Consider the following 18,454-nt stretch of genomic DNA (forward strand, 5'->3'; position numbering starts at 1 on the left):
TCTCTACTCATACAGGCACGATAGAAAGTTCCCGAAACCGTCCCTTCAAACATGTGTTTAGTATTTAGATGATTGTCTTTTTTGGCCGCAGAAAAAATCAGTATTCCAAGTAAGGCTAGTAACTCATCTTTGCAAATGTTTGTCACAGTCGCGGAACTGGTAGCGTATTTGGAACTCTGTCTGACAATCTCTTCGTTGGTGCGACGAATAATTATTTCAAGGATATTATCATGGAAGAAATGCAAAAAGCATTCCTTTATAGAAGAACAGTTACGAGATTCGCCTTTGTTGCCCGGTATAAAAAGGTTGATAGTCTGATGATGACGATGAAGCTTCATTTTGAGGTTCTTCTATTGGAACGAGATATTCTTCCTCAATGACGTCAGATTCATCTAAACTGCTGTCAGAATGCAGCAATTCCTTCTCTAAGTGGTCTTCCTCCCAATCACTTCCACTATCTTCGTATGGTTCATTGTAGTCATCTTCTCCATTCATAATCCTTTCTATTTCTTGTTGCATTTGCAATGGAATAAGTGGCTTATTTGACATTTTGCAATATACAAAATAAAGAAAAGCTTAGCTTTACTCTATTATTTATATTGCAACTAGAACCGCAAAAAACGTAATTTCATATGATCGAAACAATTCTCCTGTTTGTCTTATTGCTGACAAGGCGATAACACTAAAGCTTCGTAATATTTACGACGAGATGGGTGATTCACAAAGTTGTGCACAAAATTTAATTGAAGCGTATCGACCAACGTTTAGTACAGCAAAAATGAGGAAGCTACTGGCAAACCCACATCTACAAAATTTTCCGGTGTTGCCAAATTTGAGAGAAAATAATTGGCCGTCGTAAATTTTACGAGTATTAGTATTCTAGGGTTAAGAATACCTCGAGCTCATGATTTGATTTTCGTATATAATATTATTATTATAGTATTTTTTCTATTTGGAATTTTGTTAACTACAATTTATAAATTTTTCTACAATCATAGAATTTTTAAACTCCAGTTTTATGTTAAAACAATTAGAAAAAATTGAAAGTATTTCGGCATATTATCCAGAATTTGTTGTAACTAAAAGTTAATAAGAAGTGTTTAAGGGATTTGAAGTTCAAAGCTAATTTGTGGATATATCAGGAGTGTATATGTACATATACATATATAAATTAAAGTAGGATAAGAGAAAGGATAAAAAAGACAATATGGTAAAGTGTGATAAAATTACCGCCAAATCAAAAGAAAAGATAGCGAGGCAAAGAAATAGTCTAAAAGATCCCGCTAACTACACTAAAAATATTTTAAAGAAAACACAGTAAAGTGCACAAACTAATCAATACAAAATTGAATAAGAAACCTTTTAGCTTCTCTTTTGTAAGGGATTACTTCCCAGTATTTCTCTTGCAAAAGCTCCGAAGCAACTCCAGAGTAAAATAATCTTCAAAATCCCGCGGCTAAAACTTAGCCAAATTTCACACTTGACTATTTCCATAAGCTTTGCCCATGAAACGCCATAGATTTAAAACTCATACAAAAGATTAATAGGAAATGAAAAAGCACATCAAAAACATTTAATTTCCTGTCTCCTGTTCGTTTTCCGGCAAATAATAGCTTTGTTGTTGCAAATACAAAAAGACGAATGGAAAAATATTGCATTACTGCGGAGTGATTTGCATTTTCTTAGGCCCTTTCACGACTACAAGAATCAATTAATCGCTGGCAATGATAAACGACTTTCATATGCATATTTTATACTTCCGATTGTGGGCATTTGGGTCACACTGCCCCTCTTAATACCATCAAAAAGGGAGTTAAACAACCTTGTAGTTTTGGGCCGATTTTGGCTTTGAGAGACAAATATCCTCATAACTTCCCTACATACCAGGCGAAATGTTCAATAATTTTCGGTTTCAAAACTGGAATAAACAGCAGGATATTTTGCCATTATGCAGGAATTTATGTCCTGCATGAATCACTGTGTCTTTTATTGTGCCGTTAAAGGCAATTTAGTGGCTTTTTTATAGCCAGGTCTGTTCGGGAAGTGAGGAAATACGAATTTTAAGGAGATTGTTTTGTTTTACATTTCAGTAAGTTGCAGGTAAACAACTCGAATGAAAAGAATTCTTAAAAGTGGTTAACCCAAACAAATCCGCACTGTGTCGTTTCATCAAACTGAAACTTTTAAGTTCGGAAAGTTCGGCATATCCTTCTCGTCGAACCTTGAAAGAGCGGAAACTCTGTGGGGTAATCTAATTTTGTTAAGTACGTGCAAAAATTCCTCAAAATGTAAACAAGAACATTTGCAAAGAACAAGCGGCAAACGAGATCAAAAGCAGCTGGTCCGGAATACCCCTGAAAGGATTGAACCATTGTTAGAGACGTAATTCGATTGAATTTGCGACGTCTCTTCGGTCGTGATTGTTCCCTGGAAGACAAATAAATAAGTTGTTCGATTTTATGCAAGGCCAATCCAATGCATGCGATCTGTGTCTTTGTAGATTCTTTAGTGATCACTACAATCAGACTTTGGACTAGGAGAAGTAGATGAGAAGAGTTTTAAGGATTTTGAGGTCTTGTATTAGCAAATGGAAAAATGTCTGAACAAGCAAATGGAAATTTGCAGAATGAAAATTCAGAAAACAGGAACCACTAAATTTCTATACTTTGGATAGGAATTGGGCGTGCTTGCTGAGGCGGAAAAGATGATTTTCTTGTTGTAGAGATGATTCTCCTTTTGAGTGCACGCTCTAATGTTATGTGGTCCTACGCCTTGGGTAAGGTACACTGGATACTCCCAGAAAGATACATTGAGGACCACAATTGTCATTGAATTTTTTCTGACAGTAGATTAAGCAAAATAATCTTTTACTCCACCAACCGTGAACGTGCCCCGATACGAGAAGCAAAGGAGCAAGCTATACTAAAATTTTCATTAGAGAGCAAAGATGAATTGTAAACAGCAGGGCTCTCCCAATCAGTTTAAAACCCATGGTAAAAACAGTGTTTAATATTCCGAATTTCATTTTTCTAAAATATTATTATAAGGATTCGGTGTAGAAAATAAAACTACAAAATTGTTAAGACGCTTTTTATAGGGAACCTAAACGTGTCGCAAATTTTTTTTTAACCTGAAAGATACAAATGTTGGAAACGAAAATATTGTTACTTTATAGGCCATATTGGAACTGTATTTTTGAAACTAGAATTGAAAGTCTAAACGAGTCACACTTCCGCAGAACGATCTTCGAAAGTAACTTTTAAATAGCTCTGCAATTTTGATTTAAAGCAAACTGCAAATTTAAGGAAATTTGCAAATTAACTACAAAAAAAAGTCGTTTTTGTGGTTTTATTTTTTTTTAATTTTCTCCTTAGCAGATTTCAGAATGGTTTTTGAGGAATACTAAATGACATTCCTGTACTTAGTGTTGCAATTTTCGATGCAAAAATTGATCGAAAAATCTGCGTTTTGTGGGTCGGTAAAAATTATGAATCATATTTTGATTCCCTATAAAGAATGCCTTAATAATGTTCTAGTTTTATTTTTCTAAAATGAGTATTATTTAAAATTAATAAAATTTAAAGCGCTCAGTTTTTGACAGCTATGCCCGGAAGTACTCGAAATATTTTCAATCTTAAAGCAAATTCTAAATTAGTATTAATTTGAGCATATATGCGTTATTGTGACCAATCCTGAATCTTTTACGATTTAAAGCCGCATATATTCCCGCCTTTTATAACACCTTGTATAAATAAAGACGAGTTTGTTGTCGTGTTATATGTAGTTTAGATTTGTACAATATACTTTATGTTCAACAACAAAATGACCGATTGTTCAGTAAAACACACTTTTAGGTTTTTATTTATTATATTTTTATATATAATTTTTATTTAACCTCAAATCATTTTTTTTTACTGGGTGCATTATCTAAATTTTTCTTCTCATTAAACTCAAAACAAACATATCCCATATGAATAAAGTGACACACGAAACAAACATTTTTCAGACTTTTACATTTACTTTGCCAAAAATGGTCCTACACCTCTTCCATGTTGAGTTGATAACAGTCTAAAGAAATATGCAATTGATTTTAACATGCTAAGAGAAGCATACGATAACCCCAATTAATTGGAACACTTCGTATGTTTGTAGTGGCTGCCTGTGGCCAAATAATAAAAAATTAAGTGATTTGAACCTGGTATATATATATACCATAAAAAATTCAATCGATATGATACCCGTGTACTTTCAGCAGGCATCTCAAAAATAAATAAAATTTGGAAACACAACTGCAACTACGTTCAATTAAAAATTTCCAAATCGCCGGAATTCAAAAACAACCGATTGTTAATTTGCCGAAGTGTACCGAATCTAATCCAATAATTTTCGTGGAAAAGTGGCATAAATAGTGGAAAATTGCATTTCGCATTGTGCGCCTCGCAAAGACCGAACTTTACGATTTTATTTTGTCAAGCAGCTTTTTTAAATTGTTGTTGTTCCGTGATGGGTATTTTGTACCGAATACGCTGGGAACAAGTACGCAATGAAAATGCAGCGTAATTGTGAATTGAGTGACAAATTTGTTGATATTGAGTATAAAGCCTGATATGCATTTTGTGGACTGGCTTTTTTAGAGAATTTTATGATGGATTTATTGCAATTTTTTTAACTTTGCAATTTAGTAATTTGTGGAGTAGGTACACAAATATTTTTTTCTTTTTGCCACATTTCGTGGGACTCTGACATAGTTTCAGCCTTATATGGTCAAGAAATTCCATTTCGTGCAGCTCTGGTTCTCCGAGAGAAAATCCCATCATATCTATTTCCCGGCCCAAGTATGTCTAGTTAAAAGTGCACACGCCCTTAATAACTTGGACTCACAGGAAATTTATCCTTGGAACTTTTTCCAGATTCCGTCGACCTGGACCTGGCAGACAGCGTGGACGTTCTAAACGAGCTGGGGGCCTCGTTTCCGCCCTTGGAGAGCCCTCCAGTTCACTTTGCCACTGAAAATAACACGGTTGTGACAGCACAAACGGGGTCAACTGCTCTAGTTCCGTGTGTCATCAACAATATCGGAGATGGAACGGTAAGTAGTTGCGGCCGCACCTTTATATACCTTTCCACAATTTTTCCATTTTGTCAAAATTTAAAACCAATTTTTCAACGAGAAATAACGTGCTTCTACCCAGTTAAAGTGAATATTTTGCAAATGTTTCTGTTTAACTCTAAACACTCAAAGTATTTATGCTAAACCTCTCTTTACTTAGTGTGGAGAAAGGTTTAAACACCTCTAAAAGTAATCTCGAGCAGAGGAATATGAAGGTAAATTTTTCTCTCATATATTCCTCCACTAAAGAGCATATATCACCCGAAAGATATGCAGATGGGCACGTTTGCCTTGAGCTCCATTATTAACTAATTTACATTCGCTCTTGGCGTCACCATCTTTCGATAATAAAGTTTTATGTCCTCATTTCATCTGGATGTCTTACACTGTGAGGGGAAAATACGAAATCATAAACTTTCAGTTCTTTAACATGGTTTCCGAGTTTAAAATGTAACCAAATTTATAAATCGACCATCCACCGCGGATGGGAGGAAGTGTTCGAAAATAAGATTCGGACAACAGAAATGAACGGTCAAGCACCAGGTGGCATTCCGACACATCTGTGCAAAAAGCGTTGCAAAATAATTTGAACCGTTATCGGCAACAAATTTATAACTGTCATCCAATATTCAATCATTGTCATTTCCACGGTAAACACATAATATGTTACCTGCTTTTTTCTATTAAAATGCGACATTATTGTACTAGGGCCGTAACGAATAAGATTGTGGCCATAAAACAGTATTATAAAGAGTCTTTTATATCCTTTCGTTGGAAACATGCGGTCTGGGAGATCGACAAATTTGAATATTCGCGCTTAAATTGATACGGGTGGCCTAAATGAATTTACCCTCCCAGTACCTTCCCACACCAAAAGCCTCTATTTACTCACGAACAATCAGCAGTCGCGTGCGTACAGTTTCCACAATACTAATAGAGATGGTCTGAGAGATCGACATGACTATTTGTGCTATACAGGATGTTTCGTAAACATACCGATAAACTTTCAAGGGATGCAGAGCTCATAAAAACAAATATTTTGATCGAATAAAGTTAGGTTCGAAATCGCTTGGTTTCCAAGATACGGAGTGTTTAATTTCTTTTTTTAATGTTTCAAAAACGGTTAGGAAATATGAACATAAAACTAAGGATACGCTATGGCGGGATAAATTATGCATGTTCTGAAGTAGGCAGAATATTTCCACCTAAGGCAGTGGCGTCCGTGCGGCCATTCAAGGAAATGTTTTTAATTTTAAAAATGGTACGTCACTGACTTTTTTAATACAAATATATATTTTTTAATATTCCATTAATTCGTAATAAAAAGGCCTCTTAATGTTTTCTTGCTCAGGTAACCGTTTTCAAAATAACAAATAATTTTTTATTCCTGTGCCTATCAATAAACCGGTATAGGTTTCCAACTTCCTATAGACATGGTTGGAATTAAAGGCTTTTCTGGGTCTATTTGTAGTAGGTCAAGCACAATAAAATAAAAAGCTATTTTTTTCTTAAGTTTTATCACTCTATAACTCCGCTATCGATCGAGATCGGACCCATGTTCATGACTTTTTTGTTTAAAATGATGAGGTCTATCCCCCATATCGATTTGTCCGAAACAAACCGAGACACCCTGTATATCTGGAGCGAATAAGAGTATTCACTAAAATGTATAAAATACTATATATATAATACTAATATTATAGTTTTGTATAAGGCATGTTCAGCTTAACCGCATTATTTTTCAACGCTGTTTCACCTTCTACCAAGTTGTACCAATGTTTCTGGGACACCCTGTATATTTAGAACCGATGGCAGGTCAGTGGAGATTTACGGACTAACAATGTAATTGAAAAGATTTCAATGTATTTTACACATATTCGTTTCGACGATAAAACTGCTCGACTTGATAGACAACGTCTTGATAAGTTGGCAGCAATACGTAAAATACTTGAAATTTTCAATGCTAACCTTTTCAAATATTGCAACCTCTCCGCGTAAACTACTATAGATGAAAAACTGGAAGCCTGCCGAGGTAGATGTTCCTTTCGAGTATCTGCAGAGTGGCCAATTTATCTTAAGACACTCTAAATTCTCAATAGAGACGCATTTTTGAATCAAACGTTCAATTCACTGTTAAATGGATGACAAAGTAGCAATTGCCATTTTTTATTTAAACAGCGTTTTCTAAGTTATTTGGAGGTGACCTCTGTTTTTATATATTATAACAATGTATCGTTTTTATTACAAATTCAAAGCATTCTGATAGAGACAAATAACTTTTACTTGAAACCTTTTTTATGCAAGCGCAAGTTAAGCAACTTTAGCTATTATTAAAAAAATTAAACATGTATTCAATAATAATTATTTTTATTGCGAATGTTAATAAAGAGTCGATTGAAGTTTATTTACATTTTTTGAATTGGTATAAGCCTTTTTTAAGATCACAATTTATACGGAGTTTCATTTTATTCGGAGTTTGGTGACTATTATTATCTTGTTGCAAATATCAATCATCTTTCTATCTCAAAAATAGTTGAGATGGTATTTCTGCACGGTGATTGCAGTAGAAATATTGCGGATGATGTTGTATTGTATGCTGAATGTTTTCTCGATAGAAATGCTACATCACATGCGTCCTTTTATCATGTTTATGACTCTCCGTAAAAGAGTTCAATAAAAGTGAAAATGTACAACCAAAAAAAAACTACGACGACGTACTGTTACTGGTGTAGATAATGAAGTTGCAACATTAGCGGCAGTTGCTGAAGATTATCATATTTCTACCCAGAAACTTTCTTGGAAGTCTGGAATTTCTAAAAGTAGTGTTATAACAATATTAAAGCGACATAAATTTCACAAGTATCACATTTCTTTATATCAAGAACTTCATGGCGATGATTTTCAAAACAGAGTGATATTTTTTCAATGGGCATGGAATAAAGTTGAAATTAATACATTTTTTTCCTAAATGTCTTATTTTCTGACGAATTAAGTTTTACAAATCGTGGACAAGTAAATCGTCATAATATGCATTATTGGAATGTTGAAAATTCACTCTGCTTGAGAGAAAGTAGAAAATTGGCGTCCTTATTCGATAAATGTAGGGGGTGGAATTATCGAAGATAAATTGATTAGCCCATACTTTATTGACGCAATATTGGATGGACGAAAATATCGAGAATTTCTGGATCAACATCTGTTACTTCTACTTGAAGATGTCACACTTGAATAAAGGCTAAACATAGGGTATCAACATAATGACTGCTCTGCCCATAATGCCAGAATTCGCTGTAAAGCATTAGATCAGGATTTTGTTGATTGATGGATTGGTAGAGGTGGTCCTGTTGTGTGACCTGCTAGATCACCCGATCTAATGCCCCTTGACTTTTTTATGGGGTTAACTCAAAGACAAAGTTTATCAGGAAATTCCAATTACATCGGAAAATACAAGGTAACGCATTGTAAATGCTTGTGGGGCTGCCAACAGAGAAACTCTTTTGGACTGTACCGAATCCTTCAGAAAGCGAATTGACAAGTGTATTAAAGTTGAGGGTAATCATTTTGAGCCCTTTCTGTAATAAACGTTTCGCCATAATTCATTTTGTTTTATTGATAAAATTTAAAAAATGAAAATGCAAATTATAGATGCTTTATCTTATATCTGCTTAACTTGCGCTTGCATAAAAAAATGCTTCAAGTAAAAGTTATTTGTCTCTGTCAGAAGCAATTGAATTTGTAATAAAAAAATAGAGGTGATCTTCAAATAACCTAGAAAATGCTGTTTAAATAAAAAATTAAAATTACTATTTTGTTACTCTCTATTTTGAATACTAAATAATACTAAATTGATCGTTTGATTCAAAAATGCGCCATTGTTAAAAATTTAGAGTGCCTCAAGATAAATTGACCACTCTGTATGCCAAAAAAACTGATCTGTTACGATATAAAAATTTATGCTCTGGTGGATGCAGAACTGTTTTGCACGGCAAAAATGGAGTATCTGTGTGTCTATGTAGAACAGTAACCTCCTGGGTCATTTAAAATTAATATATCGAATATTGCACTAGTAAGAACACTTTGAGTCTATTTGTTGAACAGGGAAAAATGTCACTATTGACAATTTCTTTACGAGGGCTGATGTTGCAGAGTTACTTCTACGTGAATACCGACCAACTATGCTCATAACTTTAAGGGAAAAATAAGTGTCAGTTACCTGCAGCTATGACACAGGAAAATAGACCAGAAAAAAAGAGCATGTTTGGATTTCAAGAAAAAAGCGCTATAGTCTCTTATATCCCTCACAAAACTGGAAACGTGCTTCTTTTATCTATTATGCACCTTGAAGAAGATAACATCGTTGAGGCATCTGGAAAAACAGAAATCATATTAAACTATAACAAAACAAAAGGAGGCATAGATGTAGATAAGTTGTGTGCCACATATGATTGTGCATTAGCAACTAGACGCTGACCATTGATTATTTTCTATAGGTCTCTAAATGTCTCTGGAATAAGTTCTTATATTATATATAAATCTAACACAAAAGCATAGATTCCAAGAAGAAAAATTTTGGTGAATTTGGAATTTTCCCTTTTTGAAGGACATATTCGAAATGGAGTTCAACAAAAAATATTCCTAGAACAATTCGTATGACATTGACTGAAATTTGTGGATCAAATAGCGTAAATCACCTTGTGCAAAATTGAGATTTTGGGCCCTATACTTTTTGTAACAGTAAAAAGAATAGGAAAACTAAATTCAAATGTATAATATATCATAAACGTATGTGTAGAGCACTTAATTGGACTGTGCATGGCTGTAATACTCCAGATGTTGACTAGTGGTTTGGATTTTTTACAATTATTTTTGGGCTAAATTTACTATATTTATATTATATGAATATTTATTTATTTATGTATTAAATTAAAAAAATGATATATTTTTATACTTAGAAATAAATATTTTGTTTGACAGAAATGCTAGTTATTTCAAAATTGCCTCGGTTTTCCTACAACCCTAGAAATATTTCATCATTTATAAATGAACATATACAACTTGCGTAATCTTAATTTACTATAAATTTAAAACAGTTTCGAAACTAACGCCTAGCGCATGACAAAACTATTTTTTTTAATTGGTCTCTCAGACCAATGTTACCATTTATGTCAAAATAAATCACGTTAGTGATCGAAGGATATTCAAATCAATCATAAAATATATCTATCGGCAATAATGTAGTTCGGGGAAAAATAAATGCCTAACGAAGCCCTATCGGCTTTCCTGGTGCCCCAATATGAACAATTGGATACTACATCAGCATATGATCTGTTCATTTCATAAATTAATTTATGAAAATCGACGGCTATGTTCCCAGAATGTAATTTTATAGACAATACTGATATGTTTTTGAATAAGCGGCATTATTAACCAGAATTCCAATTCAAATATTCTTAAAATGTCATTCGACCAATTCCACCTTCGAATAACATCAAAATGATGTACATTGTTAGTAATGCAAGTTCTTGTTATTTTTAACATCATTAGAATACTGTTTAGAATTATCTCATTTAAAATTTAAAACATTAAAGCAAGGAAGCAGTAGGATTCTTTGTCACCGTATTCGGCTGAGTTCAGGTTATCCGGTTGTTTACATGAAGCTCAGATTAATGTCTGAAAATGTGCCGTTTTTGGCCTTAGGGAAATGACAATGTAGCTCGACAGATTCACACTATCTTCAAAATTGGTAATTATGCTATCTTGCAGATGCGATAAGAAACCACGCTAAGGACAAGAAAATGCGGAAACGACCGAGTTGATTATACAGCTGATACTTGCTTAATATGCTTTAAAACAGACAAAAGACTGAGGAAATCTCAAAAGTTCGTTCTCCCTAATACAATGCACGGCTTAAATGTTGAAGAACTAAATAAGATTATTCATCGTTTGAGTATAATTTGAAAAGTTTTTATCGCGTATGATATGAAAATTAAAAATATCGTTTAACTGAAAAATATACAGAAAGATCTGGAGTTTACAAATAAACCCCTAGGAAGTACGTGGGAATACGACTTAACAGGATTATCCGGATAATTAACACCTGGTCTTCCTCGAAACAGTTGAGGTTAATTTGGATGAATAACTAGGTGTTTGGCATTTAGGATGAACAGTCGGGCACGACGTGCGAACCCTACCCTTACTCTAAATGAAGCCCGTGCTCTCCTTCATTGATTGAAGCTAACAGTATTTTTCTATTATGTTTGCACCTTCTTATGACCCTTTTTTCTTTGATGAATTTCTCTACCTAAAATAGATAAAGAGTTCAAATCGCGAAAAATAATAACTGGTCAAAATCACTGTGAACCCTTAAAATATGAAATACAAATTCTGGGTTTTAGTGACAATGTTAAACATGACAATAAATAATATTAACATAAAATTGAAAGCGGATAGTAAAATTTATTGCCACGTAATAGTACAGCTCTCGAGCACGTTCGGTCTTTATTGGGATTTAATGGAATTTATATCCCATCGTAAATAAAGATTTATCGTAGTTTTGATGACCTTATAATAGAGTATTTAGGATGACAAGGTACATTATTGATTTTAAAATTGCTATAATTTTTATAAACCATTCTCAAACATGGAATTCTCCCATTAATCCTGCACAGAATCTGTGAAAATTTAATTCCACTTCTTACAATTCCTGCTGAACTTGAAACTAATTAAATCACAATTAAACTTACGATACTTCTCTTCAATCAGACATTCCATTGTCTCTGTATCCAGATTCTGTACTGCTTTTGCAGTAATTAAAGCAATACTTTTTATTGCAGAATAATATTTTCTTTCGGCATTCCGAATGCCACGCTAACTCTAGGAACTTTCGAATGACTTGAAAACAACAATTTTAATTAAAAAGTAAATTAAAGTTTTTTCTTCTTTCTGGTTATATGTGCCCCATCTCTACAAGCGTCCGGGATGAGCTTCAACTGGGGATAAAATATATGTTGCTATTTAGTTGGCAGCTCTTTTGGGACCTCTGCAAGAGGAGATTTATTATTTTTTATTAAAAATTCAATGGACTGTTTGGACAATCAGCTTTCACTCGGGATTAGACCTTAAAAGGGCTTTGTGCAGCAATGTCAATCATAAGGTGGGTCTACTCATGTGAAAATTCGGTCAGGCTAAAACATTTATCTCAAGGAACTTAAATCTGATTTGATCTGATGTAAACCTAAGAAGATCAACTGTAACTGAATAATATATCATGAACCTACAATAATTGTTATAGATCATATTTTGTGTTGATTTTTCATAAGTTACAATGCTGAAAACCCGAACTGAATCAAAAATTCGAACAATGAACGTATGATTTTTTGATGGTATAATCGAGCCCCATTCACTTTATGAACACAGATTGAACAATGCAAAAATCTTGTAATATCTTGGTATCAATATAGGAGACAAATTCGATAAGAGACAAAGTTACGTTTCTCCCTATTTCTGTAAGTTCAATAATTTTTATAAAACGAGATAACGGATAAGAGAAAAATGTATACCACTCTTTAACCCGCATAAGGGAGAATATAAGATTATTTTCAGCCGTATTTGGATTGTACATTTTCCAGATTGACCTTACATCAAAACTGCGTAAATAGAAATGGGCGCAAGGGTTTACGTTATTTGAAAATCAGTTCTATTTTCAGGTTACGTGGAAACGTAGAAAGGATTATCATCTGTTAACAGTGGGCTTAGCAACATACAGCAGCGATGAAAGGTTTCAAGCTATTCACCTACAGCATTCGGAGGTAAATACTTTATATAATATTTATAAACCTCGTACAATGTTGCATTTTTTAGTTTTAAGTTACTTATTTTAATGGGCTCCCACTTAGATAATTATTAGTTTTTAGTTAAATATTGATTATATGTAAATACATAATACATCATGCAACACCAAATTGTGGCCATCCCTAAATCTCTTGCTGTACGGGGATAATGCCCTATTTTCGACAAGAGGTGCTTAAATCGAAAGATTCATATTTTAGGTAAAATCGATTTTCCATTTGCCAGGCACCTAAAATTTTTAACCCAAAAAAACTTGAATATATATTAATGTTAATAATATCTAAATAAAATGTATCTCATGTAACACCTAATTATGTGGGTCTCTGAAACTGTTCTGCGGTTTTAGGCAATAACTGGAATGGAGGTTTCAACAAATATCTTTTAACACACTAGTAAGCCGAATACTCCTATCGCCATCAATTTCCTGTTTACTGTATTTTTCTTAAATGTCATAAAAAATTAAACGTTAACAAAACAAGAAACTTTTTCCTCTTTTATTCTCATTGTTCAACGCTAGTAGCAACTCCCTAATTAATAATCTCAAGGTTATTAATTATGTGAGCCATTCATCCTGGACAGCTTAATATCTAATAAACGGGTGCAGAAAATTAATTTTGACCAAATTAGTATTTATCGCCATGCAAATATACGTTATAGCCATTAATTATTGCAAAGTAGTGATTTAATAACAGGTATAAATTAAGTAATGTATATAGGAAAAGGTTAGTTTTATGAACTTAACTTGTCACCAAATATTGAAAATTCTTATAAATAGCATATATTAGCATACTCTCATCGTCAAGCCTCAATCATAATAACCTGAAGACCCTCGAAAGCGTTTTGTCATCTCGAAGTGTCCGCCACTGTCAAAAGAGACTCTTTATCTTGCCCTTCCTTTGGTTTTGAAATCCAGCACGCACACTCGACGAAGGAAGGCATAAAGGCGGATCGGACTGATTTATGCCGGTTCTGGAGAAAGGCCGGCCTAATTAATGGCAAAGAGGATCATTAATAAAGACGAGATCGAACTCGACACGACGACGTTGGATATGCATTATTCATTAGGATGGATATGCCCATTTTATTTAAAAAGGTCCTTAGGATGATATGATGGCGCTGTTATGATTGTAGTGGCCTCATATTTCTTTGCTTTTATCTTTGGACTCAGCAGTATTGTTGCCTTATGGCACGTGTTTAGTACGTAACATAATTTATACCTGTATGAAACACACTTTATTTTTGACTTATTAATTATTGGATTAACAAGTATTTGAATGTGTGCGTATAAAGTTCATTGAAATGTCTAAAAATTTTCCCCCAGTAAGATCAGCAATTGTCTAACAATTCAATACAAATCAAACTAAACAAAAAAAAATTTTTTAGATTTTCTGGAAAATCTCGATAGAAATTTTTGAGTCATTCGTCAACTCAAAATGTCGCAAAAAAGAAACTTTTTCAATCACGGACTTTCTTGAGAGTAATATTTGTAATTTTTATATATTTTTTATTTCTTGAGCTAACCCCACCATACAGAGAAAATGTTGGGGATTTTTTTAAAAGTGACCCATCTTGGGAGACATTTTAAGTATTTTTCACAACTCAAATTGATACAACAGAAAGGTTTTCTTTACTCACGTTAGGCGAAAATTTTGGGGCACATTCCAAACTTTCTGGGGAACAATGTGGCTTTTGAACTGAATAATAGGGAGAAAATGTTAGGTGTTTCTGCTCTGTTTGGCTAACCTCGAAACAGATTTTTGGGATTTTCACCAACCCGACGTGTCCTAAAGCAAAACTTTTCGATTCTTGACTCACATTATTGAGAAATTACAAATTTCTTGAGGTGGAATTTTTAGGAAATTCCTTGGGTTTTTGATTTGAGTAATCGAATGAAATATAAGATGGGCAATCAACTCTAATCTTATATGCAGGAATTTTATAAACTCAAAGACACAAAGTAGAATTTTTCTCGATTTTTGACTAAATTAAAAAGAAATTTTTAGACAATTACGGACTTTTATGAGAAAAGAATGTTAAAACTTTCCGGCGCATATTTGACGGAATTAGAGAGGAAAATGTATAGGGATTTTTCGTGAACTCTGAGGTATCCACACACATTCCATTCCATATTCTTACTGGGAACATCCAGAAAATGAATAACGATTTCATGAAAGTGCAGAACAGTGTATATGCCTTCCAATTCAGTAGCCACTATTCTTTATAAACTGCAAAATAATTCATATTACAACCGATATTTCCAAGGAAATTCCGGCAAAACTTCTTCAAGATCTTATCTCAAGCTTTAAAATACCGAAAGGATAGAATGATTTACGATCTCATACTCAGATTGGAGCAGCCATTTATTGAGAAGTTAATCTCCGAAGTCCCCTGGCGACGCTGAATTTTTAAGTCCTAATTTCAGCTCGTTTTTCTTAAGGAGACTTCGAGATTTCCCCCAAGTTCTTGCAGTTAAACTTTATTGAATAGAAACCTTTAACACAGATCAATCGAAAAGGCTCGATTCTATTGGTGATCTTTCGGATTCAATAAGTAATGCAGATAAATGGAAATAAACGCGCATACGTGTGCGATAATGGTTTCCATTTATCCGATGATGGGATTTTATTCAGTCTCATCTTAGCGCCTTTTCCATTTGGTCATTGTTTCATTTATTTACCTTTCAATTGAATCGTTCGGCTGTAATTTATTATTCTAGAGGCTTAAAGGCTTTTGAATGAGGCTGAAGCGGTCAAACATAAAGAAATCATCCTCAGATGTTTGAGCCTTTTGCCAAGGTTTCACGTCTATTGTCGGGATTCTCGTTTGTTTTCCTGCTACCGCACGTTTTATCTTCTCTGACCCATACATGCAGCAATTCATGTTACGTCAAGTGTGAGATACATTTTAAGTGCAATGGAAGCACCACTTTCATGAAATATGAACTAAATTTCGAGGGCCCTTGGCACTGCGATTTTCACTTGGAGTCGGATATTTTACGATATGTTAAGTCTGAGAAATAACACTTGTGATTGCCGTATTACTTAGTCTAGTAATGGTAATAAAGGAGGTTGATATCGTAGGTGTCTAATTCTTTAAATTTAATTTAAATCACGATAACCCTAGTTCAGGTTTTTCTTGCCTTCCAGGACTGGACGTTACAAATTAAGTTTGTCCAGCAGAGGGACGCGGGCCTTTATGAATGCCAAGTGTCTTCGCATCCCGCAATCAGTATTTTTATACACCTTAACGTAGTAGGTAAGTATGATACTGGTTCTCATCCTATAATATATGTATGATCCGCTTAGTATAAAAGCAAACTGATGTCATCGCATAAATAACACGCAATGTTGCCAAGCCTGATAAAATTTCGGAGCTTCTCGGATTAAATTGAATTTTACTAGTAATAGACACGTATACAAACATTACATAATAAGCAATATGAAGCTACTTGAAAGTTACTTTAATGCTTTTTGCTTAAATAAGCTTAAAAAAGCAATAACGTAAATATTTTAAATTAAATTTTTATCTAACAATCTGACACGAAATCACTTTCGCTGTTGTAGCAATGTTCATTTTCATTGATAATTAGGGATAAGAGTTCGTCTTGATTCTGAATGTGCTACCTTTCATGCAACTGATTAATAATTTTGTCATTATGTATTACTGTTTTTTGTAGATTTGTAGAATAATTGTTGCAAATGTTTTATGCCACATATTAAGACAATCGATTTCCTTATTAGCATCTCGACCAACATGTCGATTATAGTAATTTTTCGCAATTCCCATATTTTTTCAATTCCATTAAAAATGTTTTGATACGATGGAAGTCTCAAGACCGTATGCCCATATTTTCCATTAGATCCTCAACAACTTATTTTTCTGGAGGTTTATTCCTACAATGTAAATGTTTAAATAATCAATAATACTGTTTTCAAATATTATATCTGCCTAACAACAATGTTTAAAAGTTCACTTTTAAACATATTCGTTAAATGTCGTATATTTTTATGGACGCAGCCAATTCTAAATATTGGATTTATTCCATGTTCGATTTGATATTTTCTCTAACAGCATACTGTAATATGGAGCATTGTCAATGATAATAACTAATGGTTCAGTTAAATTTTTTAACAAACGATCTTCAAACCATTTGAGAAAATTGTCCCTATTCATGTAACCATGATAGCCGGTGAGCTGCGTTTTCGACGAAAATATGATTTCTGCACCTTCGATAAAATCATTTTCGGTTCAAACAAGAAGAATGATAAGTCTGAATTAAAAAAATTATTTTATTTTTTAAATTCGCTTTACCTTACTGTGAATGAAACATGTCTTTTACCGTCTTCTTTAATTTTTCTAACACGTTTTATATTGTCATCTTGCCAGGAATGACTAATTGTTTCGTTCTGAAAAAAACATGTTTCGTCTAAAAAAACGAATTGCCGTAAGCCTTCTTTTTTCTCATGCATGTAGATTATAGCAATTCGACACGTTTTACTGCTACTTTTGGAAGTTCCATGAGTCCTCTTCTTGGGTCGTCTTTTAGCTATTGTAAACCAATTTCATTTAATTAAATGCGAAATGATGAATGACAGCCACTGAACAGTTTTATTCGTTTAACTTCATCCAAAAGAGTATTTAACGTAACTTGTTTTCCTTAATATCTACATTATATTAGTAAATTAAATGTAAAATATACAGGATGTTTGGAAAAATTGGTACAAAATTTAATAAGGTGAATGTAAAGCCAAAAATGGTGAAAGAAGTTTCTATAAACGGTGGCCCAACGGAACACCGTTACTGAGATATGGTCCTCCAAAGGGGTTCTATCATTTGGATATTTTTTAAAATAACTTTCTTTCTGATTGAGATAATGGAATGAAAATTGTAAATAATAATCATACCGTAAGGGTCTTTAACTATAACAAAGTTCATCATAATCAACTATAAATAAGAGTGGTCTTCTAACACAGATAGAAATTTTTCGAATTTATTAAATTCCTTTGAATTATAATGAAACTAATATTAATTTAAAATGAATTAGACTTTTTAAAGAAAAAATATCTCTACTTTTTTGCGAATTCTACGTAGTTTACTTGGAAATAATAATTTTTTAAATATATGTATACAAGGTGTTTCTGAACGTAGTACCATAAATTCAGCTACGTATTCTAGGTCCGAAAACATGACGAAAACTTCATATAAACCTATATCGAAAAACGCTTTGTTTTCGAAATACAGGGTGTGAAAAGTTGGTTTATGATTATGGTTTTTTATAAATATTTTCGAAACTATTCGAGATTAAGTAATGAAATTTTATACCTTATTGCAACTTTTTGTGCTCTTTCTGAATTTTTAGAAGGAAATTGCTACATTTTAGCAGGGGCGGATAGCACGGGGGGGTAGTGCTTAAAAAGTGTCTATACTTTTTTGTACTTTATTTTATTGGCGATTTTATAAGAAAAATATTAAATTTGAAGATTTTTACACAAAAAA

At 33.3% G+C, this 18,454-nt stretch overlaps 1 protein-coding gene across 1 annotated transcript in view; it reads left to right on the forward strand.

Moving 5' to 3' along the window:
• LOC136413817 (limbic system-associated membrane protein-like) overlaps positions 1–18,454 on the forward strand; it is a 252,321-nt gene that overhangs the window by 202,754 nt on the left and 31,113 nt on the right. Inside the window, exons 4-6 of the mRNA XM_066397542.1 lie at positions 4,911–5,089; positions 12,817–12,918; positions 16,087–16,213. Of these exons, the coding sequence (XP_066253639.1) occupies positions 4,911–5,089; positions 12,817–12,918; positions 16,087–16,213 (408 nt within the window). The remainder of the gene's footprint in view (positions 1–4,910; positions 5,090–12,816; positions 12,919–16,086; positions 16,214–18,454) is intronic.

This window comes from Euwallacea similis, chromosome 15 (assembly GCF_039881205.1).
Source record: "Euwallacea similis isolate ESF13 chromosome 15, ESF131.1, whole genome shotgun sequence".
Lineage (NCBI taxonomy): Eukaryota > Metazoa > Arthropoda > Insecta > Coleoptera > Curculionidae > Euwallacea > Euwallacea similis.